Source organism: Mercenaria mercenaria, chromosome 15 (genome assembly GCF_021730395.1).
Source record: "Mercenaria mercenaria strain notata chromosome 15, MADL_Memer_1, whole genome shotgun sequence".
Lineage (NCBI taxonomy): Eukaryota > Metazoa > Mollusca > Bivalvia > Venerida > Veneridae > Mercenaria > Mercenaria mercenaria.
In genome coordinates this window covers 45,133,543-45,152,209 of record NC_069375.1, presented here as the reverse complement: position 1 = coordinate 45,152,209, position 18,667 = coordinate 45,133,543, and the positions used below count along the sequence as shown (strand labels likewise).

The following is an 18,667-nucleotide window of genomic DNA, read 5'->3' as shown; positions in this document are numbered from 1 at the left end:
ATATTTACATTTGCCCTATTCTTTTCCATTGAAAAAATTTGACTTTCATTTCGTATGAAGTTGAACCGCGAAAGTTATGTCTACGCTGCTTAGTGATTACGGGCCGCTGTTTTGACAACGTCCTCGTATAGTCAGGAAGAACGTTCCTTAGATGACGTCGCAGTTGTTCCATCTGGTGATCAGAATGGCCGGGAAGCTGAATTTAATGTTAAATGCAACAAAATGTGTGCAGTTTATTATATTAATCTTGTTTACAAATGGAAAGAAAATATAATGTAAATATAAGAAATGAAATGTATTTTTTCGGTGTTCATGCGAAATGAACGACAGAATAGGATCCGTAAATTAAAGATAGCGCGATTCATGGATTTGTCGATCCTATTCTGTCGTTCATTTTGCATGAACATCGAAAAATACATTTCATTTCGTAATTTCAACAGAATTTTATACAGGTATTTAATGAAATCTCTTTCTTTAACGAAATAAGATTGCGCCCCTCAAGTCTAATAATAATACCTTAGCAGAACTCGTGCATATTTCTCGAAATAAAGCTAATAACATGTAAATATATATGCTTACTTAAGCATGACTGAGTTATGGTGGCTGATTTGTGCCATTTCGTTATTTCGTTCTGTCGCCGCGAACGTCGCACTGCCGAATGTTGCCGAACGTCGTCTTTTCACCTTCTGAATTTATATGATTAGCGACGTTTGTCGGGACACCGTTCGGTCGGCCGGGCGCCATAACGACGTTTGTCGAATAACGAAATGGCATAAATCAGCCACCATACTGAGTAGTAAATTATATAAACCATATTGTTTGGTTTAAAAGGGAGAGAATTATTTTGTGAGAGGTTTTCTTGTTTTGTTGTTGTTTTTTTTGTTTGTTTGTTTTTTTTTTCTTGTTTTTTTTTCTTGTTTTGTTGTTGTTGTTGTTTTTTTTTTGGTTTTTTTTTGGGGGGTGGGGGGGGGTTGGTGTGGGGGTGTTGTTGTTTTGTTGTGTTTTTTTTTTTTTTTGTTGTTGTTGTTGTTTTTTTTTGTTGTAGCATTGAGGCGGTAACTCTGCCCTAAAAACGAACACAAAAACGAAAAACTAGCAGCGCTTTTGCATCGTCGCGGCTTTTCGCGAGTAAAAACAATACTGTGTGTAGTTCTGTTGCACACTAACTTTATTATGTGGAATAATCGTTCCTACTATAAAGGTCATTATGTGCACGTAGTTCACGTGCGGATACACGTATACCTATAGTAATAGAACAACATAGCTTTATTTCATTTACTTACATAATAAGTTTAAATTCTTTTTAAATTCGAAGGAAGGTAGACAACTCGCTTACAATCACAACAGTACTGTAGCTCTCGTCAACGCTGGCATATTATCGCGTGATTTATGTAGCTTCAAAACTCTATTTTTTGTCATTTAAAGTATTTAAATTAATAAATCGCATTAACCTCTACATTATTCAGCGTATACATGTGAGACAGACGAGCCAAGTGCGTAAAATGAACAATTGGTTTTAAATCTAATGTAAAAAGAATCTTCGGTATGGTTTTATGATCGTTAAATAAGACCCGGTTGATCGGACGTAGATGTTTATCCCATATCCTCTGTATTGTCATTTCTAATTGTTATAAAACAATATCAAAATACAATACATATTATTCTTTTGTCATTTTAAAGCCAATATCAATGTTGAAATTATGTTATCGTTGGCAGAAGAAAAAAAGTAACGGATATTTAATTTATGCCATTTAATATTAGCTTCAGTTGAAATGGATTTTATTAATTCAAAAATGAGGTTTGAATTTTTCTTTGTCGCTTAAGCACATGGTAATATACCTTGAACATGTATTTTTTTAACTTATTTTGTGTATTCTAATATATTTCAATTGCGATATTAATGTTAATAAATAATGTTAATAGATAAGAAATGAAAGAGTTCGAGCCTCACATGGGGCGTTGAATTCTTCATGTGAGGAAGCCATCCAGCTGACTTACGGAAGGTCGTTGGTTCTACCCAGGTACCCGCTCTTGAAGAAATAATGCACGGAGGGCTCTTCCTCCACCATCAAAGCTGGAATGTCGCAATATTGCCTATAATTGTGTAGGTGCGACGTTAAACCCAACAACAAATGATAGATGTATGAAGATCGGGGAGGATTAAATATTATTTATTTCCTTTACATTTCAGATACCTTCTGAATCACTAATTTTAAGTGATGAAAATGGTTTTCCAAATCAATGAATAATTGTAATATTTTAAGATAGCAAGGCCCAGTTAAACAAACTTACCGGGAAACAGAATGGATTTCAAATCATTTTAAAAATCGATAAGTTTGAACAAAGCGAAAACCTGAATATCCAGTAAAACACCAAATAATATCGGTTTACAATTCATGTTTTTTCGTTATTGAAAACAACACTTTTATATTGTACTATCTTTTAACCGAACTAAATCCTTTTGTTGTTGTTTTACATTCTATGCACTGCGAAAATATACCTGAAATTATTCAAACAAATTTGTAATACAGTCAAACCTGTCTATAAAGACCACCCTCGGGAGAGCCAAAATGTGGTCTTTATTGGGAGGTGGTCTTTATTCACAAGTTAAAACACACTGTAAATGTTAAAATGGGAAACAGCACAGGTGGTCTTTAGAGCCAGGTGGTCTCTGTTCAGAGGTGGTCTTTAACACAGGTTTGACTGTATAAGAGTTCACGGAAATAATCATTAATTAGACGCAAACGTATCAGCAACCAATGTATGAATGACATTTTCTTGTAGGCGCCGGTTATGAATGATGCGAATACCAAGTTATATATATGTTTTGGTCGTCCTCATCGTACCGGTCATTTCACACTATCTTCAAGCAGATGACCCACTGTACCATGCCGTAAGTATATTCTTTGTATTTTTGTTGTTGTTGTTGTTGTTTTATTTTCAGTTCCGAGATTACAAACCAATCCTAGCCTTGTCTTCAATCAAACAATATTGTATATGAAAGAGGATTTGTTTTAATGTATTTGAACAGTTTATAGCAGACTATGATGTATTTTACATCTATATGTTCTCTAGTGAATACACCCATTTCTATTTCCAATACAGTATAATTATCTATTTGAGAAAAGCTCCAGAATAGACTGGCTTTTGACTCTCATGAAATTACTTTGAGATAAAATTTAAAAACTATTTTTTTAATTCTCAGTATAGTGGCTAGTCTAGTTCTAAAATAATATTAGTATCATTTTCTACAGGATGTTCAAATACCCTGTTTGGTTCAGTTCTATCCCTTTTATGATAATAGATGCAACTTACGGCGGACTTTCAGGGTCACTGTTATACTTAAACTGGCAAATGGAATGTCCGTGTGATTTCTTTTTTCAAATTCATATTTCGCCATTTTTTAAATATTTCTAATGTTGTTTTTCCTTTGTTGTTATTGTCTTTTTCTAAGTTGGCGCGTATTTTCAAGAAACAGATATGAAACTAAATACACAGACAAAATAATATGTACGTCAAATAAAAATGTTCCGTTAGAAATTTACCATGTGTGTATTCACCTTTTATAACCTGCATTTTTTTACTGGTATATAGGTGGTGCAGTTAAACGTTTAAGTGCCAAGTCCGTCGTCAACATAAATCTCTTGTTGAAGGATCTGGCTATCTATACTTCAGATTTATTCAAGATAAAAGAATGATATTTGCAGTTGTTTTAAATTTTTAGGTGCATTTTCAATAACATTTGAGCCGCGCAATGAGAAAAAAAAATAGAGCGTTTCGACCAGCATGGATCCAGACCTGCCTGCACATCCGCGCAGTCTAGTCAGGATCCATGCTGTTCGCTTTCAAAACTGTTGCAATTGGAGAAACCGTTAGTGAACACCAGGGAACCTTGGTAGACATCTGGTATGCGAGAATGGTTCATTTCGTGTTACAACTTCTTCAGAATCCCTCGAGGACCAACTCTGCAGATGCTATAACACGAAAAAAATGTTATCCCTACAAAATAATTTTGGCAGGATTTGCAGTTTGAAGCCGTTCTCTAGTTGTTGATGTTAATGATGTTCCTGATGATGACGATGATAATGGTGATGATGAGAATGATTTATAAACTTCTTTGCTGTCTAACAGATTCATTTATCATGCATTTCAGTTCATACATTTTGAAAATATGGCCAAAGATGGCTGCAATATTGACGTACTTCCGGACAGTATAGACTGGTGTGACGGGAAGCTTAATAAGCGCGGGAGATTGCCTGATTATACCGTGTGCCAGTCTATTTATAATGAAGACGTTCATCTCCTGTGCAGAAACGGGCGATGGGTACCTTTAAAACATGGTAAAGTTACAAACTTCACTTCTCTTCTTAAAAGTAGGCTGGCGTAAACCTTTAAAACAAATCGAGGGCTTGGCGCAAAACTATTGTATCTTGTTCTTTATTAATATAAACTTACAATAGTTTTGCACCAAGCCCTCGAAATGACTTATCATAAGAATGTAGTCAGTTTTGTCTTAGCTAATGTGAAATATATTAAAAAGTGTAGCCTACTATATCTTGACAGTGTCAATATTATTTACACCCTGCTTAATTATTAATGTCATTAGGTTATTCTCCATCAGTTACCTAGTAGATTTGAGCAACTGATATTTTTGCAATGATACTCATAAACCATGTGACTTTTACCTTGACCTTGCACGATGAAGTGGTACTAGTTAATATATTCACAGGTCGTGCACAAAGAAGCATCAGTGACGCATACACTGCAGAAACAAACACTACTTGCACAAGATTTTGTGTTGATGACACTTCCGGTAAGTCAGTTGTTCAGCTATTGTCTTCCTAAAACCCAAATTGAAATACACAAAGATGATGCATAAGTTCACTGATCTACACATTATAGGTATAAATTTCGATGGCGCAAACATTAAACTTCCGGCTACCACACGTGATTTTAATGCATGCAGTTTGCATTTTGCACTATATCGTAGATTAAGCCCATGAACCAAACGACATGAAGATCATATGTTTCAAAGGCATTCGTTGAAATTTCATTACCATTTGTAAGAGCAATCATGTTCTTACACTATTTGACAATCTTCTACTCTGAGCTTATAAAGAAATTAATGAAAAAGTTTTTATTATAAACTATAAACAGCTTTTTCTTCTTGCAGAATTCTTCGGTAAATCAGCTCCTTATTTCGATTTTTGTCCGTCACCGGTTACACTTTATCCCGCCGGTAATGAGTACGGAAATGAAACAGAAGTCCGGCACACTTGGAACGACCCGCATGCTCTTGACAATGACGGACACATCACATCGTAAGTTTCGCATATGAGCGCTCTAAGTTTTGACTTTTTGTAGGGCGGGTACATTTTTCATAGTATACTTATTTGAACTATTTTAATGACACTTTTACAAATAATACCATTATGATGCATAAACAGGTCCACGAAAACTTAATTTACTCCGCCGTTTCTTGTTTTATTGTGAGTCTGCTAGAGTTTTCAGCATTTGATTATACGTCCATCTAAGATTCATATCTGCCGGAAGACTTCTTCTCCCTAATCCCATTTGCAAAAGCTTGATGCGCTCATACACCAATATCAGTTGTTGTGGTAAGTTATAAAGTAAAGCGAAACGCTCAAAATGATAAACTATTTTGATTGCAGTTTAGTACAAATTGTTGGTCCTGAGACAAATTCAACATTTGAAGGGTCGCCATCACCAGGCACACGTCACGTGATATCATACCTAGCAACGGATGACGACAATCTGAGCCGAATATGTTCATTTGCTGTCACTGCTGAAAGTAAGAATATTATGTCGCCTGCTTAACGCTCAAACCGATATTTTCAATATTTTATAATGATAAGATAAGATGTATTAAAACTCTATGCTCTGTTTCAAAAGAAAATGTTTAGTGTAGTTTCCCCCCAAAATTTCTATTTTTATAAAATCACATAACATCATGTTTGGGTCAAAATTTTGAAGGTGTGTTAATGTGTTTGTTATTCAGTTGGTCGTGTTCATGTTAGATTTTGCTACCTAACGACCACCAGAATGAAATAAAGATTGCAAATAATGGTCACATAGTACCACACATGCTGTCCTGTGACGGTACGTTCTTGGTAAGGAGTCCACAAGGATGGTCACGTTATTGGCAAAGAGCCAACAGTCGTTTTTGAAAACTCGAAAAATAATACGAATTCAAGAAAATCAAATTACAGGAATCGGACATTTATTTTTGATAAAGATGGACACAAATTGAGCACGACAAATAACACATCACATCATTATGCTACATTATATTTTTTAGTTCCAACCTGTCCACCTATTGTCCACATCACGAACGGTAACTCTAGTTGCACGAACCGCAACAGTCGCTACAGTGTATGTTCCTTTTCGTGTAACAATGGTTACAGCTTGAATGGTACTGGGAGTGCTGAATGCCAGGAGAATGGCACGTGGTCTTATGGTGACAACATCCCACAATGTATTGGTAAGTTAATCGGAAGTGGACAATGACTGATTTCAAACACAATGTTTTCTATCAAATTGTAACGGAGAAATTACGCCTTGCCTTGGGATCGAACTCACGACCCCGCCAACCGTAGATCTGCGTTCTCCCTATTGAGCTAAGCCGGCTTGCTAGACAAAAGTAGTGACCATACAATCAAACGCGTACATAGCACATTAATCTGGTCGAAAACATGGCGGGCTTAGATTCTGGAGCTATAATTACAGCTTGTTTCGAGACACATATCAACAAAGATGTAAAGAACATTTTCGGCCATGGCAGTGATCGTTGATAAAGTAGCCATATAATACATGAAGCCGATTTCATCCGAATGCAAGGGAATTTGTTGCACACGTCTGAAGTTCTTTCTATTAAAGCCCTGCACCGCGGCTATTCAAATTCTTTTGTGTGTATGCAACCCATGATTACAAGAGGTAACTGTTAACAGCCACGTGCCACACTTTAGCACGCAAAACCACAGGTATTTTATATAGAATTTTATATAAAATAGATTCTATTTTGACAGGCATCACTGTTCATAGTCAGGATTATAATGCTTTTTCAATGAGAATTCAAGGTTAAAAGGTAGGACGGGAGCAGGGCTTTAAGTTAATTACGCACAAATAAATTCAAGTGTAACAGTTCTTGTTAAAATATATTTTTAATAAAAACATACATTGTAACACAGATAGCTTTTTAATGGCTGTATCAATAACACTGACAACATGGTCTTATATGTACCAATATAGATATTTAGAACATTTTATGATAACATTGTTTTACGGTATCAAGAATGACGTTGTAGAAAGTTTTCCATAAATCATGGACGTGGCTACCTCACCAGCATCAGCCCTTCCCTTACGTGGATCAAGGGCATTGCGACCCGTTCTTATGACGTCATATTTTACGGGCATGACTCCACTTCTTTTTTATTCATTTGAACGAATTCTTGATATTTTTCAGCTGTGACGTGTGACGGTCCAATTGTTGTTAATGATACCGACATTGAAGTTACCTGCAGCAACAGCAGTGATGGAAATGATACTAGCACAGATTCAGAATTCGGCAGTGTATGTTGGATGCATTGTCCGAATGATTTCTTACTGATAAACGATATTTTACTAGAAAACACCGTACAAGAACTAAATGACAACGTAGATCTTCTTATCCAAATAGGCGGACTCGCTAAGTTAGTAGTTTTTGTGAAATTTATTAATTGATAACAAAGCAATTTTGATACTTCTGCAATTAAAAGTTATCCAGTTATTACAGAGAACAAATATTGGTTAGCACACATAGATATATTTTAATACTTTTAATTCAATCTATGTATGCGTCTCATTAGCCAAATTGGCTGGCCCTTTCAGGTAGGGGTGACACTATAATAAACAAACACTTTACTTTACTTTACTTACTTTCGCTTTTCTGAACTATATTTTATACAAAAGAACCTTACCAAGGCTTATGAGCAATATGAAAATACGCAATTCTTACCGTTGAAAAAAGGGCAGTGTATTTAAATTTTAAAAGCAAAAGTCTTGCTATTTTAGTCTCGTTTATACATTTCAGAACAGAATCAGACAATGCTCAAGAAGCCGCTGATACCGCATTAGCCCTTGCTGCTGAATTAGACTACAACGCAACCCTTGCAGAAAACTATACAACTGCTTTAGAATCAGCAGTTCAAGTTGTCGTTGACGAGCTCATTGCTCTCAATAGGACATACAATGAAACAGTATTTGCAATGGCAGAAAAGCAATTAGAATATGAAATTGCGATAGAAGCAGACGCAGAAAATATCGACGATTTACACGCTGATATACATGGGTTAAATCAAACACTTATAAAGCTTGAAGTGCAAATTGCATCCCTCCAGGTGAATGTAACTGCTCTCACTGCACAACTATCGTCTGCCTTAAATGCCTCAATAAGCGCAAGAAACGCAGCGGATCAGGCGTTACTGTTCGCGGACGAAGAACAGGCGATAGCAGACGAGAAGAAAGCTATTCAAGAAGAAGCAGCCATGGAGGCCTCACTTGCTCTATCAAACTTCAATATCCAAACAGCATATGCAAGTGTCACTAATAATATTGTTTCGTCGTACGCTATCTGCACTGCATCTGGGGAATGGGAAATACCTGGAAACCCATACTGTCTAGGTCAGTGTCAGCTTTGATACACTATAAAACTAAACCCTAATTTAAGGCCGACAAGTAACGGTACAACAGGGACACTGATGTTCTCACAATTTCTGATGAGGACATTCGCTTCGACGGGTATCTTGCCTTAATTCTTAGATTTCTCACAATATAATACATGTAGCTGAAAGAGTTCTTTTTAATTTAATCATAGCCTATAAAATTTCAAGTAGATCTACATGTACAGTGCAATTTGCAAAAAGGCACCACCTGAGTATAAAGCATAAATTGGTCTTTCAATACAGTTTGTATATTTTGTGGTAAGTGATAACAGACGCGGCCTCTCGAGGAAGTATGCACGTTCTACACATTTTCAAGTATGCATGCAGACATTATAGAAGTGTCTGTTCTAAAATAGATACACTTAGTCTTATAGGGGATGAAAATCCCCGAGACGGTAACGTCCGTATATAGATATTCGTCTTTGCTGTTTGCATATACTGAGGCAATTTTTTCGATGTTTTCCGGTTCCGGTTTATGTAAAATCCGCTGATTGGTTGTCTTTATGAACATCCGAGCACCCCGAATCAGTCATAGAAACTCATAAACCGCGCTAACATGATTATTTTACTTCTTTTTCGTAATGAAAACTGTACATGCAACTGAAAAACACTTTTAAAACAGTAAGGAAGTGTAAAGACCGTCAAGTTTCTGCGTGGAGTGCAAACAAACAAAACAAAATTCTAAAAGCTAGTGCGAGAACGCTGAATGACGTCACCGGCATGGCTTCCGTAAATTTTGCAAAGTATGATATTCGCTGTAAGAGGTATGATGACACTAAATGTAAACTACAGTTTAGAGCAAAGTTTCACTTTCTTGAGCGTTGAATATTTCTTTCTAAGCGGATATATAAAAGATAAATCCCCAATGCTAGGCGGTGCCTTAATTCATATTACTCGCTATATTTTTGTTACTGATTTATTGCAGATATCAATTCACCGGAAATCAAGTGCATTCCTGTTGTCACTCACTATCTAACTCCTGGACAGACTTCCGGTGTGGTCACGTGGGCGGAACCGGAAGTCAATGACAACAGTGGAAATGTTACTGTGTACAAAATATCGGGTCCATCACCGGGTAGCAATTTGTCACGTGGTCAGCATACAGTGGCTTATCGAGCTATGGACGAAACAGGGAATTTATCACCAATTTGTAACATAGTGATTAATGTTAATGGTAACCATGTTATGCAGACTGATAAGTTGTTTTTAAAAGAAATCATTAATCTAAATTTTAAAGACCTTGATATCTTCTTAGTTTATTTGACACTGATTCATTTTAGCTATATTATGATGAAAGTTTTCAAGCTTATTTGAACACCTCTCGAGTCCATTTCCTAGAAAAGCAGATACTGTTGTCATAAGAGAACATGTGCCCGTGACCTTAGTGTGACTCGAACCCACGGCCGCTGGGTTGAGCAGTAGTCACCGTAATCACTAGACCGCCGCTAAAAATTATCATTTGAAAATAGTAGAACACTAAGTAGACATATGATTAATCGTTTTAAATAATTGGTCACGTACAGAGGCTTTATTGTGTCAAATTTTATTAAAAGAATTAAGAAAAGTCATTTTCTGTTTGCTTTAAAGTATACAAATGTGAAGACATTTCCCCAGCCATTGAAGACGAGTACGTCATAGTGACATGTGACAATTTCGAACTTGGAACCACGTGTAACCTGGCCTGTTCTGACTACCGCATGTTTGAGGGTACACCTAATGTCACATGTAAACAGAACACCACGACACACCAAATGTACTGGGATTTTGTAGATACGCCAACATGTACAGGTAAACATAGGCCTTGTTTACATTGAAAATGTCCATTTTTATCTGTTTGTCCTGTACATTATGTATATTGGTTTCCTTATATATTACTATTGTAAACCTTTTTGCCTTTCTGTTTTAACTTTTTACTGCATTCTTGAAATATTTTAACCGCAGTTTTATCTTAAAGCCATTTTTTTAAAAGTTACAAGCATGACTGGTAATACTAGAATGCACATCAAGTATATGTTTAAAATTCAAAGTGTATATGATATGATATGATATGATATATATGATGTGATGTGATGTGATGTGATGTGATGTGATGTGATGTGATGTGATATGATATGATATGATATGATATGATATGATATGATATGATATGATATGATATGATATGATATGATATATGCGATATGATATGATCATGCATGGCATGACATAACATGACATGATATATGTTTGAGTAAAATAGTCTCAAAACTTTTATTCACTGACGTCTTTTAAAGAAATCATTCATTTACCAGGAAACACAAATGAGCCGCACCATGAGAAAACCAGCATTTGCGACCAGCATGAATCCAGACCAGCCTGCGCATCCGCGCAGTCTGGTCAGGATCCATGCTGTTCACTTTCAAAGCCTATTGCAATTAGAGAAACCGTTAGTGAACAGCATGGATCCTGACCAGACTGCGCGGATGCGCAGTCTGGTCTGGATCCATGCTGGTCGCAAATGCACTATGTTGGTTTTCTCATGGTGCGGCTCAAATGTATGTGCTTACTATAAATATGCTACAAACTTTTGCATTTAAGTACCTGTATCATTGATACTCTTTCAGTTGAACTTTGTGCAGAACCTATAGCACCTACAAACGGAGAGGTAGAATGCTTAACAGGAACGACTGACTTCAACAATGATACAACAAGTAACACGACAATAGACACGGGAATAACGTGCGTTTTCACGTGTAACGACGGTTATATGCTACCGTATAGAACAGATAGTGTGTACAAGTGCAGTGAAGATGGTGTTTGGGATACTGAAGACTTTCCGACGGCATGTGTCGGTAAGAAATACTTGGTCTTTTGTCACGTTGTATTAAAGGTGGTAAATCAGATTTTGGATATTACAGTATATAAGTAATGTATTTGTTCAAATCTTTACCATCTGATAATCTGCATTTACTTATAAATGTCCATTGAGCGCTTGTTCATGTTAGATTTTCACCTGGAGATACATTTAAAATTTGACTTTCTATCTTTCTTTGGCTAGGACGCATGCATACTCTTTCATGAAGTTATTCTTTTGTAACATATTCAGCCTTAGAAGATATTTTGGAAAATATGATTATGTAAAGAAATGCTGAACGAGTGAAATAGATTCAATTTACAAAATCACGCAAGTTGATTTAGATTACAATCAAATGAGATTTTCCAACGTTTTTCCAACATAAATGACGCCCCTCGCCCACACCAGACCTCCAACACCCCGAAATCCCGAAACAGCTTTGCGATATATAACCTTGATGACATATCACTGTGCAAAACTAAATGAATGAATTTCTGAACTATTCTAAATACTTTGATACTTTTGTATAAACAGAAACAGGAGGGGAACAGAGCACAGAATATACCTTTCAGTTACGGTACAAAGTAAACAATAGTTGCAGTGAAGAAGACGTGGACAAATTTGCGGACGATTGGTCCGCCATTTTGGCAGAGAAAATGACGTCATACACTGCATGTATGATGGGATTTCTGTGTGATACTGGCGACTCGACACCACCAGAGTGTAGTGATATCAATAAAATAGTCACGGTGGAGTTCAAAATTCTAGTCACGTGCGAAGGAGTAGCGACAAGTACGTAAATGGTCTTTTTAGCAGCGGGATACGGACAAAATCCCCCACCCCAGCGCACTCAGTATGATCAAGGTGGACAAAACCCGTCCTTTCATTTTTTTCCAATTATATTTAAATCATCACTATCGATAATTATCATCTTATTTTTTTCTTCATTTTTATTCATATTTGTTTAATTCAACGGAATCAATGGAGGGTTTGTCCGCCTCTGTCAAACTGAGCAGGGGTGGGAATTTGTCCTGGGGATTTGTCCTACATTAATTTGTCGCTGAATGAAACCAGGCAAACATTCACTCTTTGTAAGCGTTTTTACCTAACATGAGTTCAAATGTTTTAAGAATTATTGATAGTATTTAATTTCTGCCTTATATTATGCAATGTATATATATTCAGACATGTGTATTTCTATACATTTATTAGACAGTGACATCAAATGTAACACATGTATGTACTGAAGTGGAGAACTAGTACGACTGCCGCGGTCGTCAATATGCATGTAGACGTCAAACGATGAATTATTTAACTATGTTAATTTCTGCTAATAAAAAAGACACAATTTAATAGATTTAGATTCTTCGTGTACAGATTAATCCTAAAAGCGGTTACAGGGTTGAAAATGTAGCCAACACAGATTAGCTTGACCATGCTTTTCCTTTTCATTTAATGTTTTACTCATTTGTGGATAGGTTTGCCAATTGAAGAAACGTGTGACCTGCAGAAGGATAGTGGATCTTCTCTTGAAAGTGCGATAACCAAAAGTGTAGAAGTAGATGGTGTACTTGGTACGGATATTGAGCTGCCAGCAGACTGGTTGAATACATTGCCGACGTTGATCCCTCAATGTCCATTGGGAGCCGTTCTTGTCGGATCATATTGCTGTAAGATATTTAGTCAGTTTTAAAACAGTGACAGTGAAACATTTATGTTAATTTTACAATAACTATTTGCTAGGAATCAGTTATGTCCAGTTCTTAATTTTGCTTCTATTGCGCTAATTTAGAAGCTGTTTCTAGAACTATTTGCGTTTCAAAACGCATATACATGTATGCTACTCATACTCAGTATTTTTTTTAATTTTTTTTGTATTTTGTAGCTCGCTGTGCGGAGGGATATTTCTACTCAACGAGTTTAGACAACTGTGTACAGTGTGGCACTGGTTATTACAGTAACATCACTGGCAGTGTCAACTGTACCCAGTGTCCAGAAGGAAGCTCTACTATAAGCACGGGATCATCAGAATGCACGGGTAAATTAGTTTAGGCACTATAACCCAGCGATTGATAGCAGTTTTAAACATTAACTATTTTTAATATGCAGAATTATATTTGAAAAATGCTAAATAAAGAAAAAAGTGTCTGAGTTGGAAATAGAACCCGGTTTCCTAGGATAAAAAAAAACAACTTTCCTTCCATCTTGACCAGTACACCATGAAGGAACTCGTACTTAATGGTTATGCATATAAAGCTCTATAAATTCGGTACACAGTGACCAAACCCTTCCTAAGAAATACAGTAATAATTTTCTGATATCTTAAACTTTTCTGTTTTATTTGTTGTCGTATAAGCTAGAGTTCAGTCCCTTTAAACTGATGATAGAACTTCATTTAAGAAATAATTTATAGCAAAACCGCGTTTTTACGCTTTATTCACGACGGGCGTTATACGTCGTACAAAATAATTTCACGAGACAGTATTTCTTTTGATTATAACATATTGATTATTTATATATGTTTGCTTCTTAAAGCCATTTGTACCCCTGGAAGCTACTCTAGCACAGGGTTGGAGCCATGTGCTAACTGTAAGACAGGAACGTACCAGTCGAACTGGAACAGAAGCATGTGCATCACGTGTGAAGCTAACACGTGGACAACAGGAGAAGGAAGTGACTCAGACCAGGATTGCGTCGGTACGATCATAACTAAATTCTTATTTTCAGTATGTTATATTCTTCATCTAATGTTACGGGGGCCTCCGTGGCTGATTGATTAAGGTCGCTGACTTTAAATCACTTGCCCCTCATCGATGTGGGTTCGAGCCTCACTCGGGGCGTTGAATTCTTCATGTGAGGAAGCCATCCAGCTGGCTTATGGAAGGTCGGTGGTTCTACCCAGGTGCCCGCTCATGATGAAATAATGCACGGAGGGGCCCCTGGGGTCTTCCTCCACCATCAAAAGCTGGAAAGTCGCCATATGATCTATAATTGTGTCGGTGAGAAATTAAAACCAACAAAATAAATTAATAAATCATCTAATGTTACATTAGTCTAACTCTCATTTTTCACGAATAACAAGGGAGGTAACTTGAAACGTAAATTGGAAAGCGGTCCTTTGGTCAAAATTATGCTTTATTGGTGTAATCGAAAAATAATCCGTCACAGATATGTCCATTTTTTCCCATTTCTGCACAGAGCAGGTCTAAGAGCGCACTATTTCATTTAATACAAGGAATATTATTTTTACAACAAACCGAAAAAAAACTATCCCCTGCTGTAACATAAGTCTAACATGTGACGGAACTACCACACTCATTTCATTTCAGTACGGAATAGCCGAGTCACCGCCATTTAAGTAGGTATTGTGACTTGTTGCGATTTTGAAAGAATGTGTTTTATTCTGTTTGTAGAATATGACCTCTATTTTGATTCGGACGTATCTGACTTGCTCTTGACAACAACTGGAATGAAAGCAAGTGTTGTTTTCTGGATGAAGTATTACTACGCCACGCAACTAACGTTTGGAATATTTAATGATAATGACGATCCAGTCTTTCAGCTGGAGGTATCAGAAAATCCACAGGTCATTGATGGATGGTAATTATCAACCATAAACTTCAAGAAATTCGACCATTTTCACTCTTTTACTTATATATTTAAAATGCCAATTGAAAACTACCTTTAATCTAGTTCAAATGATTAATCAATATATGGCTCATAATATCTTATCATACTTATGTACGCGAAAACTTTAATGTTGCGCTCAGAAGTAATTCTGCGCGTTTGCACATATATATTTGTACACAATAGAATTTTACTATACCATATTTCTTCAAAGCCTCATTGTAACCGAATAAAAGGTAGGATTGTGTGTTTGATTAATGTTTGTAAGACCAAATTGGACATATTTTTCCTTCTATCAATCTTTCCCGCGATCTTCTACGGTAAATTTACACTTTAAGTTGACATTTTCGAGTAAAAAATGTTCCAAAACATAATTTTTTAATGACAGTTTTTATGCTTGAAGATCTTCCTAATTTCAATCATATAAACAAATAAAATGTGTAGGTTCGCGTGCTTACTCTTTCATTCGCCGAATATGATTTGGAATCCTTATCATGCTGCTTATTTCATGTCATTATTTTGAATTGTTCTACATCAAAACCTATCTATTGCTAAACAAACACCTTCATTAAGAAAGACAGTGGGACTGGCTGTTTTACACTAAATAAACGAGATGTAACAGATTCCCGGCAACATTTATGCCACCCGGATTGGGTTACAATGTATTCTAGAAAGTTTTCCGGGATAACAACGTTACGCCGTCAGCGTGCAGAATCACCTTAAAATACTGTGTGCAGTTTCCCTTTGCACCTAAATGTAAGCCATGGAACTGACCGTTCGGTCACTTTCTGTCTTTACTATCCGCAATTAAGTATAATTTTGTTGAAAGAAATGCAACATTTTTCTCCGACATATATCATAAGAGTGTTTAGATTGTTTTACCTTTTACGATTTAACTATGGCTTGTTTTGTGCAGGAACAACGAGCCATTGGATGTTACTATGGAGACAGGCACGTGGACGATGTTTGGTTTCACGTGGGACGCTACTTCCGGTGATGATTATGAAATTACCGTGTACAAGGATGGTGAAAATGTTCGTCAGATGAATATTTCACAACTGGACAGTGCTGAAAAACTAAAGATGTCTGTAAACAATGGAACATGTAATTATCTGCTTGAAAATATGTGTCAAATCTTAACATCATCACAATGAATATTCTAAAGAAATATCTTGGACTCTCGTCTCTTGTCCCTTTCTTCGGCTCTTTTCCACTACATGAAGTTTATACAGGAGCCCATCTGCATTACAGTATGCGGTAATCTATACAAAAATGTCAATCAGCTGTACAATGGGACATGTCTGTATGCGAATTGTTCATTTCCTCTATTTATGTTATTGTTATCTCGATTTTTGTGCTACCATGAATTATTTTCAATAGTCTAAATGACTAAGGAAGAAAAGTAACAAGATCGTATCCGCTTAATTGCGTTGTGTAATTTCCAATAAAGCTGCGTTGCATTAGGTTTTTGTTTGTTTATTTAAAAAAAAACAGAAAGAATTCTATGAGCGTTATTTTTTTCTCACAAGTAGGCCTTCGGATGTGAAGTGTGTCTAAGCAGATAATTGTGCAATTCACCCATTCCGTTGCTCAGATTGTAACAATTCTTTGAAATATTTACTACCAAACTTGAAATGTTACGATTTCACGACTCGTCCTGTCTGAAATCCATCACTTGAAATATGTTAGAACCACTTGTTCTGAAGATGCCCTCGACGATTGATTTTGTTTTCTGTTGATTATTCCAAAAATATGTTTTTCACATATCTCACGTCGATTTATCTTTAAAAAAAACATACATGTATTACCTATATTTTAGTTCTGTCTAGCCTGAGTGTTTCAAATATCACTGTGGATGCTGTTGAGATGTCACGACTGTACAATGCCTGTGCACTGTCACTGTCTGGAGCATATTACATCTTAGATGATCTCGCTGTGACCAGGATTTCCGCCATGAAATATGCCGCATCGACTTGTAAAGGTAACAATGCCTGCTTTGTAGGCCTACTTCATATAACGTACAAAGTCATGAAACTTCTAAATTAATCTAAAGTCTTCATTTACGCTGGATTTTGACAATTCCATTTTCAGAAATGTACTAAAAATCAAAAATTACAGGTAAGATAATTGAATATATGCTTGGCAGACACAAGGAAACAATGGATTAACCTGTGTGTATAACTCTTTCAAATGAATTGTCCACTTACAGCATGTCTATATCTACAAGTCTGTTTTTGAAGATTATCTATGGAAGGCAATTGCGAAATGCTGAATGACAAATATTCAATGCTAAATGCCGATCACTTAATGCTTAATGTCAAATACATGTAGTTTATACTAAACACTATGCAATATACAAAATGCTAAATGCCAAATGGTAAATGACAAAAAGCTTTAGCCAAATGTTAAATGCTAATTGTAAAATTCATTATATATTAAAGCTTTGTATCTCTTAAACTAATATGGAAGGCCGGTGGGCCATGATATTTGCCAAAAACTTTTTAGAAAAAAAATACTTTAAATGAGATAAAGTAGTGTAACAAAAGTCCAGTTGTTGAAGGATGCATTCGTTTATTGATATATTCAGCTGTTTAATTTAATAAGCATTGCGTACCGGCCTTCCATAGATATTTTATTCTTTATTTGTTTGATCGGATATTTTCGTGCTGTATATCTATTTTCGAAATATCCTTTCCATAAAAATTAATGTACGGTTTTCCTTGGTTTCAGCTTCAAACGCTAGCAGCGATGCGGACCATTGCGGCTCTAATCGTTGTAAAAACAATGGAATCTGTGTTCCTAGTACCGCAGGATACACGTGCAACTGCACAGAACTCTATGGAGGCCCTTTCTGTGAGGAAGAACTAGGTAACCTACAGATAACTGCTTTATTCTTACAGTGAAAGTAATGTACGTTTTCTCACCAGGATTTAAATATTTCAGTAACAAACAAATATATATTATACGTTTAATGATGTTAGATTCTGTTATGTCATTAAAGCGATATATACCTAGCAGGGTTTAGAGGGCACAGCATATATTTTGTTGCTATGCTTTATGTATTGCAAATGTCTTTGCTATTCTATTCTTAAAAGTTCACTGAACGAAATCTCATTTGGCATATATACCATTAAAGTATGAGTTAACCCGCGCAGATCAAACTGACAATTTAAAATTCCAGCAATAAAGATAATAATATGTTCTTTCTGTACCAGAAGGCTATAATTTCAGGGGGATGCTTGTAGGCCTATATACGTTAAAAATGAATATGGGAGCATATGTTCTGTTCATACAGTCCACGGGTGTTTATTTAATCTAGGAGCAACCAGAATAATACATCTTGAGATTGAAGGAAAACAGTGCGATTTAATTATGTACATTTAGTTACTTTAGAACTATAAAATACATTGGAATGTTTAAGTGTGAGAAGCATTAATGCGTACTTTGTACAACCCAATGCATGTTGTGGTAACAATATCACAATGCT

General features: G+C 36.0%; 1 protein-coding gene across 1 annotated transcript in view; it reads left to right on the top strand.

The window, feature by feature from the left end:
* Positions 1-1,653: 1,653 nt before the first annotated feature.
* Positions 1,654-18,667, top strand: part of LOC123553574 (uncharacterized) — a 31,750-nt gene continuing 14,736 nt past the window's right edge. The window contains exons 1-20 of the mRNA XM_045343272.2: positions 1,654-1,798; positions 2,785-2,893; positions 4,154-4,340; positions 4,730-4,813; positions 5,174-5,321; positions 5,673-5,812; positions 6,320-6,502; positions 7,484-7,709; positions 8,090-8,679; positions 9,646-9,894; positions 10,308-10,508; positions 11,324-11,551; positions 12,088-12,345; positions 13,032-13,223; positions 13,439-13,591; positions 14,089-14,250; positions 14,967-15,153; positions 16,097-16,284; positions 17,000-17,161; positions 17,911-18,048. Of these exons, the coding sequence (XP_045199207.2) occupies positions 2,798-2,893; positions 4,154-4,340; positions 4,730-4,813; positions 5,174-5,321; positions 5,673-5,812; positions 6,320-6,502; positions 7,484-7,709; positions 8,090-8,679; positions 9,646-9,894; positions 10,308-10,508; positions 11,324-11,551; positions 12,088-12,345; positions 13,032-13,223; positions 13,439-13,591; positions 14,089-14,250; positions 14,967-15,153; positions 16,097-16,284; positions 17,000-17,161; positions 17,911-18,048 (3,772 nt within the window). The 5' untranslated portion in view covers positions 1,654-1,798; positions 2,785-2,797. The remainder of the gene's footprint in view (positions 1,799-2,784; positions 2,894-4,153; positions 4,341-4,729; positions 4,814-5,173; positions 5,322-5,672; positions 5,813-6,319; positions 6,503-7,483; positions 7,710-8,089; positions 8,680-9,645; positions 9,895-10,307; positions 10,509-11,323; positions 11,552-12,087; positions 12,346-13,031; positions 13,224-13,438; positions 13,592-14,088; positions 14,251-14,966; positions 15,154-16,096; positions 16,285-16,999; positions 17,162-17,910; positions 18,049-18,667) is intronic.